General features: G+C 35.9%; 1 protein-coding gene across 1 annotated transcript in view; it reads left to right on the top strand.

The window, feature by feature from the left end:
- Nucleotides 1–13,771, top strand: part of LOC733119 (RNA binding region containing protein 1) — a gene marked incomplete at its 5' end in the record, with an annotated part of 35,223 nt that extends 21,452 nt beyond the window's left edge. The window contains 2 exon segments of the mRNA NM_001047066.1: nucleotides 10,402–10,474; nucleotides 13,478–13,771. Coding sequence (NP_001040531.1) covers nucleotides 10,402–10,474; nucleotides 13,478–13,721 — 317 coding nt within the window. The 3' untranslated portion in view covers nucleotides 13,722–13,771.
- Nucleotides 13,772–19,261: the final 5,490 nt, after the last annotated feature.

Genomic DNA, 19,261 nt, shown 5'->3' with positions numbered 1-19,261 from the left:
GTAAAAACTATTCGTCAAAATGGCTACCAACTACCTTATCAATGTGCCGAAACTAAAAGGACGCGATAATTATTCAGAGTGGTGTTTCGCTGCAGAAAATTTTTTAGTACTCGAAGGCATGAAGCATTGCATCAAGCCAGAACCGGGGAAAGAAATAGCAAGCGCGGATGACGAAAAAACTAAAGCCAAATTGATCATGACCATCGACCCGTCGTTGTACGTACATGTCAAAACCGTTAAATCGTCGAAAGAATTGTGGGATAAACTAAGGCAATTATTCGATGATAGTGGCTTTTCACGAAGAATTAGTCTATTGAGAAATTTAATTTCAATCCGGCGAGATAATTGCAGTTCGATGACGTCATACGTGACGCAGATAATCGATACAGCGCAGAAATTAAGTGGAACGGGATTTGAAATAAACGAGGAATGGGTGGGATCATTGCTGTTGGCGGGGCTGCCAGAAAAGTTTGCCCCAATGATCATGGCAATTGAACATTCCGGGATTGCCATAAACTCTGATGTAATTAAAACAAAATTACTTGATATGAGTTCCGAGATCGGTGACCATGATCCGGAAGTTGCACTATGGTCGAAACCAAAAACGAGGGTAGATCAAAATTTCAATACAAAAGGCGAGAAACGAACATCAAATACGTCAAATGTAAAAAAAAAGGTTATAAAATGCTATAAATGTAAGCAAAATGGTCATTATAAAAATCAGTGTCCGAGTTTAGAAGCCGAAAAAAGAAAACAATCCAACGCCTTTAGTGCTATTTTCTTAAGTGGAAATTTCAACTGCGATAGTTGGTACATAGATAGCGGGGCCAGCAAACACATGACAGCAAAGAAAGAATACGTTGAGAGTCCATCATTTGAACATGAAATTAAAGAAATAATTGTTGCGAACAAAACATCCGTCCCGGTAGTGTGTTCTGGTGATGTAAACATAATCACAGTTGTGAATGGTGTAGAATATGACATCACAGTTTCAAATGTATTGTGCATACCGAGTTTAACAACAAACTTGCTTTCAGTGAGTCAGTTAATTGAGAATGGCAATAAGGTAATCTTTAAAGAGAAATTTTGCTATATTTACAATCAACAGAGAACTCTAGTTGGAAAGGCAGAATTAGTAGATGGTGTGTACAGATTATATACTAAGAAATCAGAACAGTTATTCGCAGCCACAGCTAAGGTGTCGAGTGAAACTTGGCACCGACGATTAGGGCATATCAACAGTACCAGCTTGAACAAAATGAAGAATGGAGCTACGACAGGTATTTCATACACAAATAAAGCTGATGTTGACAAATCTAAGTGTACTGTTTGCTGTAAGGGGAAGCAGTCTAGACTACCTTTTCAGCCTAGTTCAACTAACACCCAAGATATTTTAGAATTAATACACTCAGATGTGTGTGGTCCGATGGAAAATGTGTCCATTGGAGGATCCAGATACTATGTCTTATTTGTGGATGACTACAGCAGAATGGTTTTTGTATACTTCATGAAAACAAAGTCAGAGGTATTTAAGTTTTTCAAAGAATTCCAGTCACTTGTAGAAAAACAGACAGATCGGAAAATTAAAATTCTAAGAACAGACAATGGCGGTGAGTACTGCAGTCAAGACTTTGAAAGATATCTAAAACAACACGGAATAATTCACCAGAAAAGTAATGCTTACACACCACAGCAAAATGGTGTGTGTGAAAGGATGAATAGGTCACTAGTTGAAAAGGCTAGATGTCTAATTTTTGATGCTGGTTTACATAAAAAGTTTTGGGCAGAAGCCATAAATACATCTGTATACTTAAGGAATCGATCAGTTGTTACTGGATTAAACAACATGACTCCATATGAAGCCTGGACAAAGAAAAAACCTGACTTAAGTCATGTACGTATTTTTGGAAGTAAGGTTATGATGCACATACCAAAAGAAAAGCGCTTAAAATGGGATATGAAGGCTAAAGAACTTATTTTGGTAGGCTATGCAGACAATGTAAAAGGCTATAGGGTTTATAACCCAGAAAATAACTCTGTCACAACTAGCAGAGACATTATAATAATGGAGAAAACTGAAAATACAATTGAAATTCCTATTGAGTGCAAGGCTCCAGCGGAGGAACAGAGAGAAGGAGACGAAAGTAGAACTACAGAAAGTACAGACACTGAATGTGATGATAATGATATCACATATATTCCAGAAGCTTCTTCAGGAAGTGACTCATATGACAGTTTTTCTGAAACACCATCAGAACCAGAACCTTCATTATTAGAATTGAATCAGGATATTCCAAACAAGCGAGTGAGAAAAATACCTGATAGATTTAGCTATAGTCACTTATGTATTGCAGAATCAGATGATCAAAATATAATGGATATTTCACTCAAGGAAGCTTTAAATGGACCTGAAAGTAAATTTTGGAGATCAAGCATGGAGGAGGAATTAGAATCATTTAAGAAAAATGATGCATGGGAACTTGTGGATAAGCCTCGTGACTCTACAGTAGTGCAGTGCAAATGGGTATTTAAAAAGAAGTATGATAGTGTCGGTAATGTGCGTTATCGTGCTAGATTAGTGGCAAAAGGCTTTTCACAGAAAGCTGGCATAGACTATCATGAAACTTTTTCACCTGTGCTACGTTATACTACTTTAAGATTGTTATTTTCTATAGCAGTAAAACTAGGTTTAGATATACGTCATCTTGATGTCACTACAGCCTTTCTAAATGGTTTTTTGAATGAATCTGTGTATATGCAAAAACCTGTCCTTTATAGAGATTGTAATGATAATGATAACAAAGTATTAAAGCTTAAACGTGCCATATATGGACTTAAGCAATCATCTCGTGCTTGGTATCAGAGAGTTAATGATTACTTAGAGTCTTTAGGATATTTAAAATCTAAGTATGAACCGTGTTTGTTTACGAAGTCTGAAGGAAATGCTAAAGTTATAATAGCATTGTTTGTTGATGATTTTTTTGTTTTTTCTAACTGTAAAATGGCAACTAATCAGTTAATACAAGATTTGAGTAGTAAATTTAAAATTAAAGATTTGGGTCAAATAAAGCAATGTTTAGGCTTAAGAGTGAATATGTATAAAAATGCTATAACTGTTGATCAAGAACAGTATATAGAAAGCTTGTTAAAAAAGTTTAACATGTCACATTGTAAAACTATAGAAACTCCTATGGAGATTAACTTAAGATTGGAAAAATCTGAGAATAGTTTATGTAATAAAAATATTCCATATAGACAATTAATAGGTAACTTAATGTATTTAGCTGTGTTAACCAGACCAGACATAGCTTACAGTGTATGTTATTTGAGCCAGTTTAATAATTCATATGATGAAACTCATTGGAAACATTTAAAAAGAATTTTAAAGTATTTAAAAGGTACTAAAAATTATGGTCTTGTTTTTTCTAAGGATAATTCTTATATAGAAGGATATGTTGATGCAGATTGGGGTTCAGATTCAAATGATAGAAAATCTTTTTCTGGTTTTTGTTTTAAATTGTCTGGTACAGTTATTTCTTTTGAATGTAGGAAACAGAGAAATGTAGCTCTGTCCTCAACAGAAGCAGAGTATATTTCCATGTCAGAAGCCAGTAAAGAGGCTATCTATTTAAAAAGATTATTGTTTGAAATTTTAGGCAATTCAGAAACAATTACATTATATAATGATTGTCAAAGTGCACAAAAACTTATTTTGAACCCAGTATACCATAGAAGGTCTAAACATATAGACATAAGATACCATTTTCTGAGAGAAGCAGTTGCAAACAAGTTTGTTAAAGTTGATTATTTAGAAACTGCTGAAATGCCAGCAGATATTTTTACAAAAAGTTTAGGGTCTTTAAAGCATAAATATTTCACAAAAAAGCTTGGTATATTACCCGTTACGAAGTATTTATGATTTTGTTAAGCGGAGGTGTTAATATTGTAACAAAATGTAAATGATTACTAGCGCCATCTGTCATCATCTGTCTGTATATAACTTTGACAATAAATAGTCAGTCTATCCTCAACCGCCATTTTATTAGGAGGCTAGTTCTTGTGAATTGGCGGTAGTTCTTTTGACGTTCAACAAGTATGTACTTTCATTTATGTTGAATTTTTTTTTTTTATTTGAGTTGATTTGATACAATAAAAATCTTATCACTGAATATTTTTATAAGACGTCCGCCTTTATTAGTTCTTTTTTATCGCCCTTGTAGACAGACTTGTAGATCTTACTGGTGATAGGACCTCTTGTGAGTCCGCGCGGGTAGGTACCATCACCGTGCCTATTTCTACCGTGAAGCAGTAATGCGTTTCGGCTTGAAGGGTGGGGCAGCTTTGTAACTATACTGAGACCTTAGAACTTATATCTCAAGGTGGGTGGGATTTTTACGTTATAGATGTCTATGGGCTCCGGTAACCACTTAACACCAGGTAGGCTGTGAGCTCGTCCACCCATTTAAGCATTAAAAAAAAAGACGAGCATACGGTCCACCTGATGGTGAGTGTTTACCATCGCTCGTGGACATCGGCAATTCCAGGAAAAGAGACAAGTCGCTGCTTATCGTAAATTCTAACATGATTCGGTTCATATTTTACTGTTCCTAATTTCCTTCTCGTGTCTACAGTAATTATTTTTGTAATTACGTCGCGTTTACATATTGTTTATTCAGACTGTGCCTAAAATTTCGATAGTGTTACATATGTAAATAAACCAAAACGATTTCTTTAAAAATATGTGCATGATATAACGCAATCCACACTAAAGCATCCCATCCACTCTAATCATCATCTGTGGAAATATCAAAAGGAAATCCAGATTTAGCCTAGCTATTTAAAGTATGGGGAAAGATAAATTAATCTACGACATCGCCGAACAACCTCGGAGTTGTTGAATACGATCCAAGTAAATCGCCGGGTCTTCCGTGTTGTGCGGACGTGTGGCATCTGTCCTAAAAACTCAACTGATCTAATGTACATTACTTGTACATTTGGGGGGCTTAACGACGGAGGAAAGATCTTCCAGCGAGCGGGTGATATTGCTCGGTAGAACGACGGTACGAATGTTGTTGTTGTTCGGAACTTGTAACATGTTTTTTTTTTTTATTGCTTACATTTGTGGACGAGCTCACAGCCCACCTGGTGTTAAGTGGTTACTGGAGCCCATAGACATCTACAACGTAGACGCGCCACCCACCTTGAGATACAAGTTCTAAGGTCTCAGTATAGTTACAACGGCTGCCCCAACCTTCAAACCGAAACGCATTACTGCTTCACGGCAGAAAATAGGCAGGGCGGTGGTATCTATCCGCGCGGACTCACAAGTGGTCGAAAAAGCTTATCTTGAAAATGTCGTAAGCGAGATTCAGGCATCTGTCAAATATCTTGCGTTATATGATGCCTACCGGCACAGTACATACTCGTTATTTATTATAGAACAACGTCCGATGTCACTTTAGAACAATGTGGCTTAGACAGACAGGAACACTCGACTGTAGTAGTTCCGTTGCCTTTGTCGCATCTGTAACGTGATCCCTCGCCGCGACTTCCGCACGAAGCCCTTTGATTCACAGCTAATCCTGCAGCGTGGATTACGTAGGCAGCTAACCTGCAAAATTGTAAAACGTAAATAGCACAATTCAAGCTTTCCTTCGGGTTTTTTCACAGGGATTTATCATAACTAGTGGTCGCCCGATAGTCGAAATTCGACTATAATTAATTAAAATTATAAGTTTGTACACTATTATCATTCTATTTTCAAAGACTATTATACTTCTATATTCACAAATTTCGCCAAGACTACACTATAAAAAATATGAACAAAGACAAACAATATTTAATCTATTCTCAATTTGACTACAGACGTCAAGAACAAAAGTTTGACAATAAACAGTATGCATGCGTGTGTGCGTCAAATACATGGTAGTGTGTGTAATGTTTTTTTTATTGATTTAATGTATTTTTTAGGCATAATTTTAAATAAATATTAACATTCTGCACTCCTTCTCTATATTCTCTATAAGTGTGGAAAATTCATACTCATCCGTCCGCGCACTTTTCCTAAAAAGGGATACAAAGTTTTTCCGTCACGTATTAATATATAGATTAAGAAAAAGAAAAAAAAAACGATGTACGCGTGAAACTTTCTTCGTGTCTTAATTATTATTTATGTAGAACAGCTGGCGTGCAGAGGTTGGTCGAGCGAGGCTACGTCCGGCGAACGACGTGGTTATTTATAAAACAGAGTTGGGTCTCGTTTTGTCTTCGGCGCGCTCTTTATTTTGTCTAAATATACGCAGTTTTGGGAACGACGTCGCGGCCGGCTCTACCATCCCTGGCGATTTGCCAGCAACTTCGTGTCTTTTGTCGGAGGTTACAAAAATGCCCGAAATCTTTTACGTCCGAAAAGCGTTACACATTATCATTGGCTTTATATACAACTAGCGACCCGCCCTCGCTTCGCTTCGGAAACTGCAATTTATTATTGACTAGCTGACCCGGCAGACTTCGTAGTGCTTCAATCGATAAATAAAAGTCACATCAAGGGGACACATCAAAGGAAAAACAAAATTGTTTGTTTTTATATAATTCCGAGCCTTTTTATATTTTCTCACCTTTTAAACCTTCCCTGGACTTCCACGAATAATTCAAGACCAAAATTAGCCAAATCGGTCCAGCCGTTCTCGAGTTTTAGCGAGACAAACGAACAGCAATTCATTTATTTATATATATAGATTTCTCCACTATTTAATGGATGTTATTATACATAGAAACCCTCCTCTTCAATCGCTCTATCTATTAAAAAAAACCGCATCAAAATCCGTTGCGTAGTTTTAAAGAGTTAAGCATACATAGGGATATAGGGACAGAGAAAGCGACTTTGTTTTATACTATGTAGTGATGAAGTAGTTGAACAATGAAACAATACTTTGTAAGTACAGGTTTTGTAAATCTTGATTCACGTAAACAATTTTGGTATTTATAATTCGGGAGTGTCCATCGGTCGCTGGCCGCGACTCCCGCTCGTATGGAAATAATTATAAGTGACATAAAAAAATGCTTTGGCTCTTGCCTCGCACGTGTTACTCCGTAAATAAGTGTCCCGGGAACTGCCGTTAGTTTTCAAGGGGCGTAATTAATCGTTCAGTAACCAATAAAGGAGGGAGCAATAAATCGCCAGGTCGTCGGTCTCACTCCTGATGACTGTCAAAAGCGACACCGGTCAGCAAGATCAAAGAAAATAAAAAGAAAACCATATCTTGTCTACAGTCTAGTCTCTCATGTAAATCGACCCTGACTTCGTCTGAAGTGATCTATGAATCCAATTAGTTAATATTTTGGTTAAAATCGTGCTTAAAAATTGTTCAGAATCCAATTAGTTAATATCTTGGTTAAAATCGTGCTTAAAAACTGTTCAGAATCCAATTAGTTAATATCTTGGTTAAAATCGTGCTTAAAAACTGTTCAGAATCCAATTAGTTAATATCTTGGTTAAAATCGTGCTTAAAAACTGTTCAGAATCCAATTAGTTAATATCTTGGTTAAAATCGTGCTTAAAAATTGTTCAAAAATATTCGGAATAAAAAAAATTGATTGCTCCATGAATATTCGCTTTAGACGCATAAACAAAACGATAACGTTCAGGGTGCTTCAATTGTTTGAAGTTAGACAAGTTTATGCATTCTGTGATGTATCACGCGCCGTACATTGGGTTTAATGGCAATGAAAATAACAAGTCTTGTAGCCATAATATAATAATACGAACATTCTGTCCCGCTCGATCCGAGCCGGTCTAAAATCGTATTTCCGTGGAATCCTTACAAGCGACTTAAGCACTTAGTGCTCCGGCTTTGCAGTTCGTCGACCCTCACTACAGAAATCGTCCTGAAAAATATATTCGTAGCGATATTGAAAACAAAGATCTTTATTCAAATGTTTAGGCGTGTCCGAAAATGTTTTCGGGCGAACGCTTATGAGTAATACCGACAAATTTTCTGTACCTACGGTCAGACTTTAGAATGACGTCTGAAAGCTTGCGCTGCGTCACATTCGCTCCGCATTGTACGATTTTACTTCGGCTACCGTTCCGACACTGACAATCGATTATAACAAAAACTATGCATACGTATGTGGGTCAAACAAACGACACGACAATGGATTATATTCGGGCCGTTGCTACAACAGACACGAAAGGTAATTTAATGAATCAAGATAAGGGTTGTGATGGTCAACTCGACCTCAGCCCTCAACTAGCATCGATTGTCTGGCACGAGACCGTATGTGGAGTAATACGTCACAATGGCACACGAAACTAAGCATGTGCATATGTGTGTAGTAATATTAATAGTAGGTACGATTAAACTTTTAATTATTTTTAAAATCACTCCAAAAACCAAAACAAACAAGCTTCGTTTAACTTCTAATATTACGATAAATCCAAACTCTATGTGTATTTTAGTAGCTACTCTAAGGTTCAATCAAATTTAGTTATCACCCATCTTCCTTCTTATTCTTCATCTTCAATTTGATTATCAAATTATTTTGATTTTCATCATTAATACACATGGTTACCGAATTTCATAATTGTAACATTTAAAAATGTGAATATTGAAGTGAAATATTCAGTTAAATTAATGGGACATACATGTCAGGCCTTGTTAATAAGCCTTGGCCATAAACCTTGTTACTTTGGTGTTGTTGTAATAGTGAAATAATAGTGATTTATATCAACCATTTTATAAGATTTGACTAAATTCAAACACTCGGTAAAGAAAAAAAAAAAAATTTAAACAAAGAAGATTGATTACGCTTATCTGACACCCGGGATTCCTTATCGTGAAGATGAAACTGCAAGACAAACAGTTTGCCCTTATGGTAATGTTCGCTCTTTCTGTGTGCAAAGAAACTAGTTAAATATGGCATTCATATTTTATAAAGAATTAAACGGTAGTTAGTAAAATATATAAATGTCGATGAATAGCACCATAGATAATACCTACAGATAAATTAGTTATAGATAAGCAACTGAAGCAATCAACAAAAATGTTTACGGGCGTCGGCCACTAGATGGCTTCGCTTCGACTAGTACTCATTGCTTCTGTAGATGGCAGAAACATATTACCTATTCTATATTTTACTTTTAATGAACTACAAATTGATAAAATTTAATCTATTTGTCTTTAACTTGAATGTAAAGACTTGTATGATTTTTTTATTTTTTTATTTTCTGTGTTTAGTCATACAATAATGTAATGCCTTAACTTTAACAACATATAAGTTTAGGGGCATCCGCTACAAGATGTCGTTAGTTTCCATACAAAACAAATCTTAAAGTATCGCAGTTTCAGAGCCCTCAATAACACCATCGTTTTTCACCAAGAAAACAGTGCAGTATTAGTACGATACTTTAAGACATTTGTTTTGTATGGAAACTAACGACATCTTGTAGCGGATTCTAAAAACATAGGAAAAAATAATAATAAGAAACTCCACGCAAGAGAGTAAGCTCTGGGTTTTTACCGATTCATCTCAGTGTTAGAACTGAATTTCGAAAATTGCGCCATAATATTGAATATTTAATAATGAATTTTTTATGAATGGATTTTTATGTATCACTATGATATGCCAAAACGTACTTATGTTACTGAATTTCCTGTACTACGTAATCGCAGTAGTCGAACCGCGACACCATCCGCGGTATGGCGGAAGTTTTGCACCATAATTACCTATGAAATTTCACCATACACAATAGAACTTGTATCAATCAGGCGGAGGTCATGTTATTTTGGTGAACAATATACTGGTTACTAATCACCCATTCCTGGTATAAACGAGACATTATCATGATCGCAAACTTCCTAAAACACAATTGTAATCAAAACAAAATCAATTGTCATTAAAATAAAATAGCCGCCAATAATGCCTTCGACACATCAAAGATGGCATCGCGTTGCGTATTTAGAATTTCCAATCAAAGTAGATACTCTGCTATTTATTAAATTGAGTGTTGATGCCAAGAACCGTAAGCCGTTTATAGCGAGCGTTTGTCGTCTTCTTGTCAAGAGGCATGTCCCTGGATTGCAGTGCCCGGGCGGGCGGCTAGCGACCGAAATAGACGGTGCCTCCGCCTCGCGAGACTTAACAATGTAATAAAAAGAAATTGACAGTGATGTCGCCTCCGCTAAGTTGTCTCGTGTGTCATTTGGAAGTGGTCCAATCCATTCCAATATATTCTAGTTCTTCTCTAGCCGCTTCCGTTAAGTTGGACAAAAATACAATCTAAAGAACTGACGAGTGAGAAATGATTTTAATATTTTTTTCGTCGGAATTAACTGTCCTCATTTCGTTGTCACCTCGTTTCTTGAGAGTTTGATAAAAATAGACGTGTGTTTGTTGCAGGGTTTGGCTTGGCCGCTGCCGCGGCTGCAGGAGTGAGGGCAGGCTATCCGACAGTGCTACCGGCGCACTATGGGTAAGTGTCAGCCCGATGCCGACCTTTACACAATTGTTGTTTATTATTTATCAATGTTCTATGTCAACACATTGATATTTGCCAGCACTTGCGGCCCGGCATGCCGCTCTCAATACATCTCACGAGACAAAAATCAGGCTCGTGTTCAGTTTGGTCGCTGCTAAAATTAAACAGATGACGGTCATCTTAACATAAAAAATATATTTTATTTCAAAATATAGGTGAGGTTTCAAAAAGTATATAGATTTAATTCCGTGTTGTAAATCCAGTAGGCAGGATGTGAATAAACCGCATTGAAAAGTGCGTCTGTTTACTGTATAGGCAATATAGCTTCGGAGTGTAAAGGCAAAGATAGCATGGTGCAAAGAGTTGAGCTGACTTTTGTCTCGGTAGATGAGGCGAGCGGCGTCTCCGGACGGCCAGCGGTGCGGCGGCTGACGGACATCACCTAGACTATATTATCAAACATTTTCACATAGGTATCTATGTCAAGAGTGAGCGTGAGAGTGGATTTTTTTCGTTTTGGGTGTGAATTAGTCGATTGGGTTTTTTGATGTTTACGTTTTTAAAGCTATACCGGAGCATGGGCGGCGCCCGCGCGCATCCTCGTCGCCGCGAGCTCCGCCCACCACCGACACTATACGCATCGTTATCGACACTCAATGTTTTAAAATCTTTATGTTTTATAACGTGTTCGTTTAAGATTTTGTTGATTTGAAATGAGTTTTGTTGGTGGTGGATTACGTTTAATACACTTACAAAGTATTAAAAGGCGCGCCGGTTACCGGGGTGTCGCCGGTCAAGTGTGTGCGGTGTGTGAGTAGGTGTGTGCGCACTCTCGACCGGAGCCGTGGTGGCTAGGCCGCCGTGCTGTCTACCATCACCACCTGTAATGCTCATCAGAGGCGAATCCGGCAATTAGACGGCGCGACCGATCGATTCTCTAGGGCAATCATGCCATCGACACGCTAGCCGAACCACCACAACCCGCCCGTACATATATTATTCATCGGCACTCTGGTTCCAATCGAAAAATAATCGAGTGAAAGCTTCCTTCAATTAATCGATTTTTTTTTAAATAATAAAATCCAATTAGTGTAGAAGCATTATCGCTCATAGGTTATCTCTAATTGACTAGGCTTTGTAGTATTATAGTACGTATACGCCGAATACTCCGAAATGAGAAATACGAATCAGATATAATATATATTTTTTTGTAAAACACGTCTGTATGAACACCTATGCTTTACTTGTCATAATTAATCTAGTCTTGGAAATCTGCATGAGAAATGTAACGAATTTTCTTCAGACTTATCACCTAACAATGGCGGTTATAAATTTTATTAGCTACCTATATATAATATAATTTCATAGCGATATTGATTGATTGTTGTGTTGTACTTTGGTAGACGTGTCAGCTCGGCTTGTTTTGTTTCTGCCAGTTTTTAATGCTGTTTGTTTTTGGTTTATTACTATTTATTTGTTAAGTTTTTAGTCACCAAACACAATACATACCAACAATTCGTCACATGTAGCTGCAAATGTTTGTTTTAGCACAAATATTTTAGGTACGAGAATTTTTTTATTTTATTAAATTCTCTCAAGAACGCGCTTTGAGATATACAGAATAAATAGGCATTTAGTACGAATGCGAATTAAATTTGTAGACCACAGGTGGGCGTGTGTATCGGGCGGAGCGCAACTAGGGCGGACACCACGCATGCGTGTTCATCCCGATATTGTCCACATCTCAAATTCAATTACAAGCTTTAATGAGCCACCGTCCTTTTCTAAAACTATACATGCGATCGAAAGAGACTGACATCATTGATGATTTTGCCGGTTAGTAGCCTGTTTCCGGAGTACCCTTCAAAATTGCTGACAGCGCGCGCCGCTCTGAAGCGCTTCGCCTCTTCAAACCACTCGAGTCTTCATAGATGAATCTCGCAGACTCGGCAGACGTTCAACGTTAAAATTGAATTTTAAATCTACCTTAAATTTAGATCTAAAATTAAAATTTAGTAGGTTTTATTTTATACTAGCTAACCCGGCAGACTTCGTAGTGCCTCAATCGATAAATAAAAGACCTAAAGTTTTTTATAAAATAAACTTAAAACAAACAAAAGGAATCCGTCCGACGGGGGTCACATCAAAGGAAAAACAAAATTGTTATTTTCATTTAATTCCGAGCATTTTGATACTTATCTACCTTGTAAACCTTCTCTGGACTTCCACAAATAATTTAAGACAAAAATTAGCCAAATCGGTCCAGTCGTTCTCGAGTTTTAGCGAGACTAACGAACAGCAATTCATTTATATATATATATAGATAGATAGATTTCGATTTAAACAATTTGGGTGCAGAATTTGAACGAAAACTAAATGAAAATATCCGTGAGAGCGAAGACGAAAGCGGTGTTACCATAAACAAATACTACATGTTGCGGTTAATTTCCGGTTGAAGTGCCGCACGATTTACTTTTATTATTTTTAATTTTATCTATATTTTGCTGGCTATGACGCACGGCGGCGGTTCCACAGCGAAATAGGTTCACTATCAAATACTTATATAACAGTTAATCGATGTCTACTAACATAACAAAACTAGATAATGCTCGTGACTGACACGGCTGCAAAGGGGCTAGGTGTCTATAGTGTGATGATGTTTTGAACAGTATTAATTCTGTCGATGCGATGACTTTTCATGGAAAATTTGTCTGTACCATCAGGATACAATTAGTTTTTAGTTTACAATAATTTAGTATCGATTTCACTTTCACCAGTTTTAAAGGTAGATTTATTATATTATTGAAATCGTCTAGTGAACATGCTGATGATACAGACAGAATAAAAACATTGTATCCTCGTTAAAGAGCTGATGATATTTATGTATCGAATGCGCGTCTTAACATTCGATAAGTTCCGTGAAAAGTCATCAATGGGTGCTTCGATATAGTATGGGTGTTGTCCATAATTTAAAGTAAAAACGATTGGTATCGACAGGTTGTCTCCTGGATATGTGTACGGAACTCCGAGTTACATGGGCGCAATGAGTGGCGTCGGTGGTGGTGTTGGTGCCGGCGCCGGGGGGCTGGTACAATTGCCTCAGCTCCAACACGCTGCGGCAGTCGCGGCTGCCAACCACCTATACGAATACCAAGCTGCCGCAGCCCAGGGCGCAGCTGCGTACCAACAGCAATACGCTGCAGCAGGATTTGATCCTTACGCCACTGCTGCAGGTACGTAATCAATCTATTACTTAATAAATTACTTCATCACTACATAGTATAAAACAAAGTCGCTTTCTCTGTCCCTATATCCCTATGTATGCTTAAATCTTTAAAACTACGCAACGGAGTTTGATGCGGGTTTTTAATAGATAGAGTGATTGAAGAGGAAGGTTATATGTATAATAACATCCATTAAATAGTGGAGAAATCAATAATAAATTACTGTTTCCGAAGCGAACCGAGGGCGGGTCGCTAGTGAAATATAATTAAAAAATATTTTCAACTTTTTTTTTTCCTTCCTATGCTGATAATCTGGAGAGGCTATATCAGCGTCGCCTTAACTAGTAGGTGAGCTCACGGGGCTCAAACCTGATGATAATTTTCAACTCAGAAAAATTACTATATTCATACCATTTCCACTTCCTACACTAGCGTTATTTCAGAGAGTCTTCCAACAATAACTCACTGTTTACTGACGGACACTATTTCAACTTGTCCCCTATACAAGATGGTGCTCCTTACTTCTACATCCCTGTTCCATCCCATCCCATCCTACACTCTGTATTCACCATGACTGGTGAGTGAGCTCACGAAGCTATGCCTAAGAGAAGTTTCTAGTGTCTGCCATAGCAAGAGTAGTGCTTCGTTAAATTTAGCAACGGATCGGATTCCAGATCTACTAAAAGAGCCGGAGAGAAACACAGTAGGTTAAGTTGCACGTCGAACTCTTGACCGGTACTTGGAATGCCTAAAAGCACCGAGAGTGGATCGAGTCGATCCCCAAAGGACCATAATTACTCAGTCTGTTCAGACGTAGGTAGTTTTGTTATAAATAAAACAATAATATTACATTTGAATTCTGAAGAAGTCCTTCACATATGAATTATTTATTCATTGTGCTATTTATTTTCGTAAACCTTATGATTTTAGACGGAAGTGGGGCGATAGAGAGAACCGAATTATATCATAGCATTATACAAAGTAGGTAATAATTAAATACAATTTCTAAAAACATTTTTTTTGTTTTAGTTGAATTTTCGTTAACTTACATACTTATTTTGAAGCGTTATTTACTTCTAACAGAACCGCTCTAACCTTTCACGTACTAAAATGTCAGTGAAGGAAAAAATCGAAAAAATCGTCGTCCGAAAGTAAAATTTTAGAAGAAATTACCGCATTGCAGCTAAGGCAACTTGCAAACGACTTACTTACTTGATAATAAAAAACATAGCATGTTGAAATCCAAAACAACTTTTTAGGCTGTTTGTAATTTCCCAACACGGAGAGAGCTGGTAGATCCAGTCAATAATAGGCCACAGCGTTTAAAATGATTTAAAAATATTAAGTCCGATTAATTACTAGAAGCTTCAAATTATCAAAATGCTATTTTGTTAATTAATTCACACTGCAGTAATAGATATTTTATATTTAAAATTGTTTTCTTTTTAACAATAATTTTGGCAAAGTTATGTTATTAAGTAGGCTGGGAATCGGGCTGGATTGCAAAGAGTCCTTTAGCAGGTGGGCCCTTACCATCTTCGACCTTGGCCTTCTTGACCGTCTTCGAACATCGAATCCCACATACATATTATGTATGTCACGCGAACCCTAGACGCGGGAATCTTGCAGGTGTAGTTAAAGTCCGAAAAAAAATACATATCTTAAGTAGGGTATTTATTGTGTGCATAGTATTATAGACAAATTGAACCAAACGCACTGGTTTTAAACTCCAATAGAAAGTTGTAGTTTTTATCAAGATTTAAATAGTGTTAGTGTCTTTTAAAATATCTTGAAGACTAGACGGTAAAAGTCGCTAATTTTTAGCTTCCGTGCAAATTATCGCATTTTATTAATTTTAGAATGAAAATATCTAGTTGATAAAAACTGATCCTCTGATTTTGGCTTGGCCTGAATGGTATAGTACGCTAGGCTAACCGGTGGGCCACATGACGTTCAACGTGTTAAATGAGATTAGATATAAGATATTAGTAAGACGCGTCAAATCTGCCCCCACCTAAAGCTACATAACGATGACGGTCCCTCCGTAAAGATTCAAGAGTCAAACGAAGGATTTTTTTTTATTGCTTAGATGTGTGCACACCCCACCATTGGCGGCATCTACAACGTAAATGCGCCACTCACCTTGAGATATAAGATCTAAGGTCTCAAGTATAGTTACAACAGCTGCCCCGCTCTTCAAACCGAAACGCATTACTGCTTCACGGCAGAAATAGGCGGGGTGGTGGTACCTACCCGTGCGGACTCACAAAATTAGAGAGAGATAGAGATAAAGGTGTATTCATAAATATATCATGATTTCAGCAGCGGCCGCTGCAGCCACAGGCGCTGGTTACGTCTCGCCATACTATGCGCTGCCCGGGGGAGGAGTCCAGGGACCGCTACTTCCACCATTGCCGTATCCTCCTCAACTGCAGGAGGCGAGGATGCAGTAGAAAGTTTTTAATTATTAACCCGAGCTACGTTTGTGATATACAAAATTCAGATTACAAGGATTTTAAAGAAAGGTTAAGTAGAAAATTTTGAGTAACAAGTATTCTGACATTCGTTATTGAAAAAGATAATTATTTAGTAAAAAACATTGATTTTATGTAAATGAAAACATTTAAGTTTACTTATAATCGGGAAATAAGTTCCGCCTTAGATTGACACATACGAGGAATACTATGAAAAATCACAAATGTAGCTTGCGATTCTAAAATTGATTTATTAATATAGAAATTTAAGTACTTACTAGAATCGAATCTTCTAGATTCTGTTAACATGCAGCAGTACGAGGCCAAATTGAAGTTTAGACAAGAATAGGGAAGACATAGTTTCTATCTATTTAACCAAATGAACGCTAATCATGACCAAAGCTATAAGCTTTTATTTAGAAGTTAGAAAGTATTTGGGTACACCGGCCAGTATAGTGATGTAATAGTAATAATAGTTATTATTTTACTAAAGTAATAATATTACGTAACTGATATATTGAAGATCGGTTTAATAGGATTACTTATGTAATCACCAGCGACTGAAGCTGGTGTACAATGATCTTACGCGTCTACGCAGTATCTAATAACCAACATTTTGACATAATAAAACCGACTTCAAAACAATAAGATGACAATTTCATTAATGTATGTAATTGAAGTCAATGTAATGTGCATTATTAAGGATAACTCAAAAACTACCAGTCAGACCTTGATTCAATTTAAATGGGACCACACGGTAAGCACCGGCTTTTGAATGAAATTATTCAAATTCAGTTTACTTAGAAAAAATATCTGAGTTATGTGAAACATAAGAAAAAAACAAACGAATTCTATTATTGAAGTCGGTTAAAAATAAACAGAAATTATGTACAAAGATATAAAGTTGGTTGTCAACTTGAATGAATACAGTTAGAAAAACCATAACTAGAGGCTAGTTTATATTGGCACTGAAGTGTATGCATTGCCCCAGCAATGTAATGTGTTGATATGTATGAGAATTTTATTTTTCTAAAACTGATGAATAGCACAGGCTTGCTAAACTTGACATTATAACATTAGTAAATTCCAGTTACAACCTGGTTTCTGTATTTAATGTTCGACGATCGATATTTTAAATTTAAATTCGTTTGCATTCTATTTCAGTGATTAAAAAAATTAAAAAAAATTGACTTAAAGATCATATATTAGAAATAGCAAAGAAGCTCTGAAAGAAAATAGATTTGTTCGTTCTATTAACATGTCCATGTTGCTCAATAAAGCCTGCATAGGGCTTCATTTAGCTTAAGGTGAGGGAGAGCAATAAAGGGCTATAGTATATTATACTTAAAACGTAAGTTACTGTACTTATTTTATATATCGAAAACCTATGTTAGTAATTGCCCGTAAAATATTTAATTATAGTTCTTGCTCCAAAGCGGTATAGGGTACTTACTAGGTAGAATAATTATTCAATTACTAGTCCATGTAATTTTTAATTTAATGAGGATCATAAGATTGTCGGTTGCGTAAGCTGTTCTAAAAAAAAAATTCAAACTTCTCCCAATCAGCTTCTTGCCATTTGACAGCTGATAATTTAAATTTAGAAAAGCTACAAACAACCGGCGATATAGTGTAATAATTAATCAGTACACCTAATAGATTACTGAAATTTAGCATGTAAGCTTATATAATAATAATTATAATATTATGCTGTTATTCGTAATTTATTTTGTTGATATTTGTAAATCTACATGTTGATAACTATTTATTATGAAGAAAAAAAAAAGAAAAATATTGTTACTACTGCTGACCGACTAGCACGGGGCACATATAATATCTATAATAAGTGAAGGTTCGGATTAAAATGTAATAATAATATTAAACCCTGAATTTTCTATAATGTTCCGTAATGAAAATCTTTTCCTGATACGTACGGTAACATTTTCAAAAGTGGATTTAATTTGATTTAAATGCGGTGTTTACATACATACATACTTGTTTACGGAAAGGCTATTTTTTTATCATCTCGTGACATTTTTATTTTAAGAAACTTAAATATCTCATCACGTCCCAAACTATAAGTACTCAGTTTTGGACATTATACGTGTTATTGCCGAATTTTCACTAAACACTCATCAAATAATCCACACAAACGTGTCTTATAAAACATTCGATCAGATATCACTATGGTATTAAAATATAATTAGGGATCCTTGTACTGAGTGTAGTACATATAATAATGTGTATAAAAAGAAAATACCGTGTACCTACTCAACATGTACAAGTATTTTAGTTATGTTTTAGAAACATTGACTTAATAAAACTGAAATTCATGTATCGTACGATAAGATTCCTTCTTTTTCAGGAGAAATATTTTAATTAATCGCATTAGAAAATGTATGTAACGTACATATGTGTATGGGGTGCGAAAGAATTGTCATAAAACTGAAATATTTAACGAATAACCTTATTTAAATGATCGAAGTGTTCGGGGGGATAATTCGGAGCAATTTATGTAAACTCCGATGCATAGATAAAAACTGAAACCAAATGGTACATATTAATATAATGTGAGCCATATTATGTGGCCATCTTGCCTTAAAAAAGTATAAATATGTTAGAAAATAATATACTATTTTATATTATATATTATATCATACTATATAAAACACAGAGGAATATACTTTATACATTCAATTCATTAATATTTAAAATAATAATAGGATAAAATACAATTTAAAACTATATTATCATATGTGACTTAATTACACATATCAATCACATCACATAATATTTAAATGTAGGAAGAGTATGGTTTTTAAGTATGTATCTCTCGGGTTATTTTTTCATTTCACACTGTAATTGGGCGTTCCAGTCTAACACGTATTTTTTAATATAAAAACAAAAAATGATATATTATCCTCCCAAAAAAATTAGGAAATATTGAATTCTAAAAAAATATCTTTCATACGTAAATATTTTCAAATTGTATTAAAAGCTATACATACGTCTGTAGTTTACGACTTGGACTCAAACTGATTGCAGTGATTATAAGTATTTAAGATGTACACATGGTAATCTGT

This window comes from Bombyx mori, chromosome 5, assembly GCF_030269925.1.
Source record: "Bombyx mori chromosome 5, ASM3026992v2".
Classification (NCBI taxonomy): Eukaryota; Metazoa; Arthropoda; class Insecta; order Lepidoptera; family Bombycidae; genus Bombyx; species Bombyx mori.
This window is presented reverse-complemented; position numbering and strand designations above follow the sequence as displayed.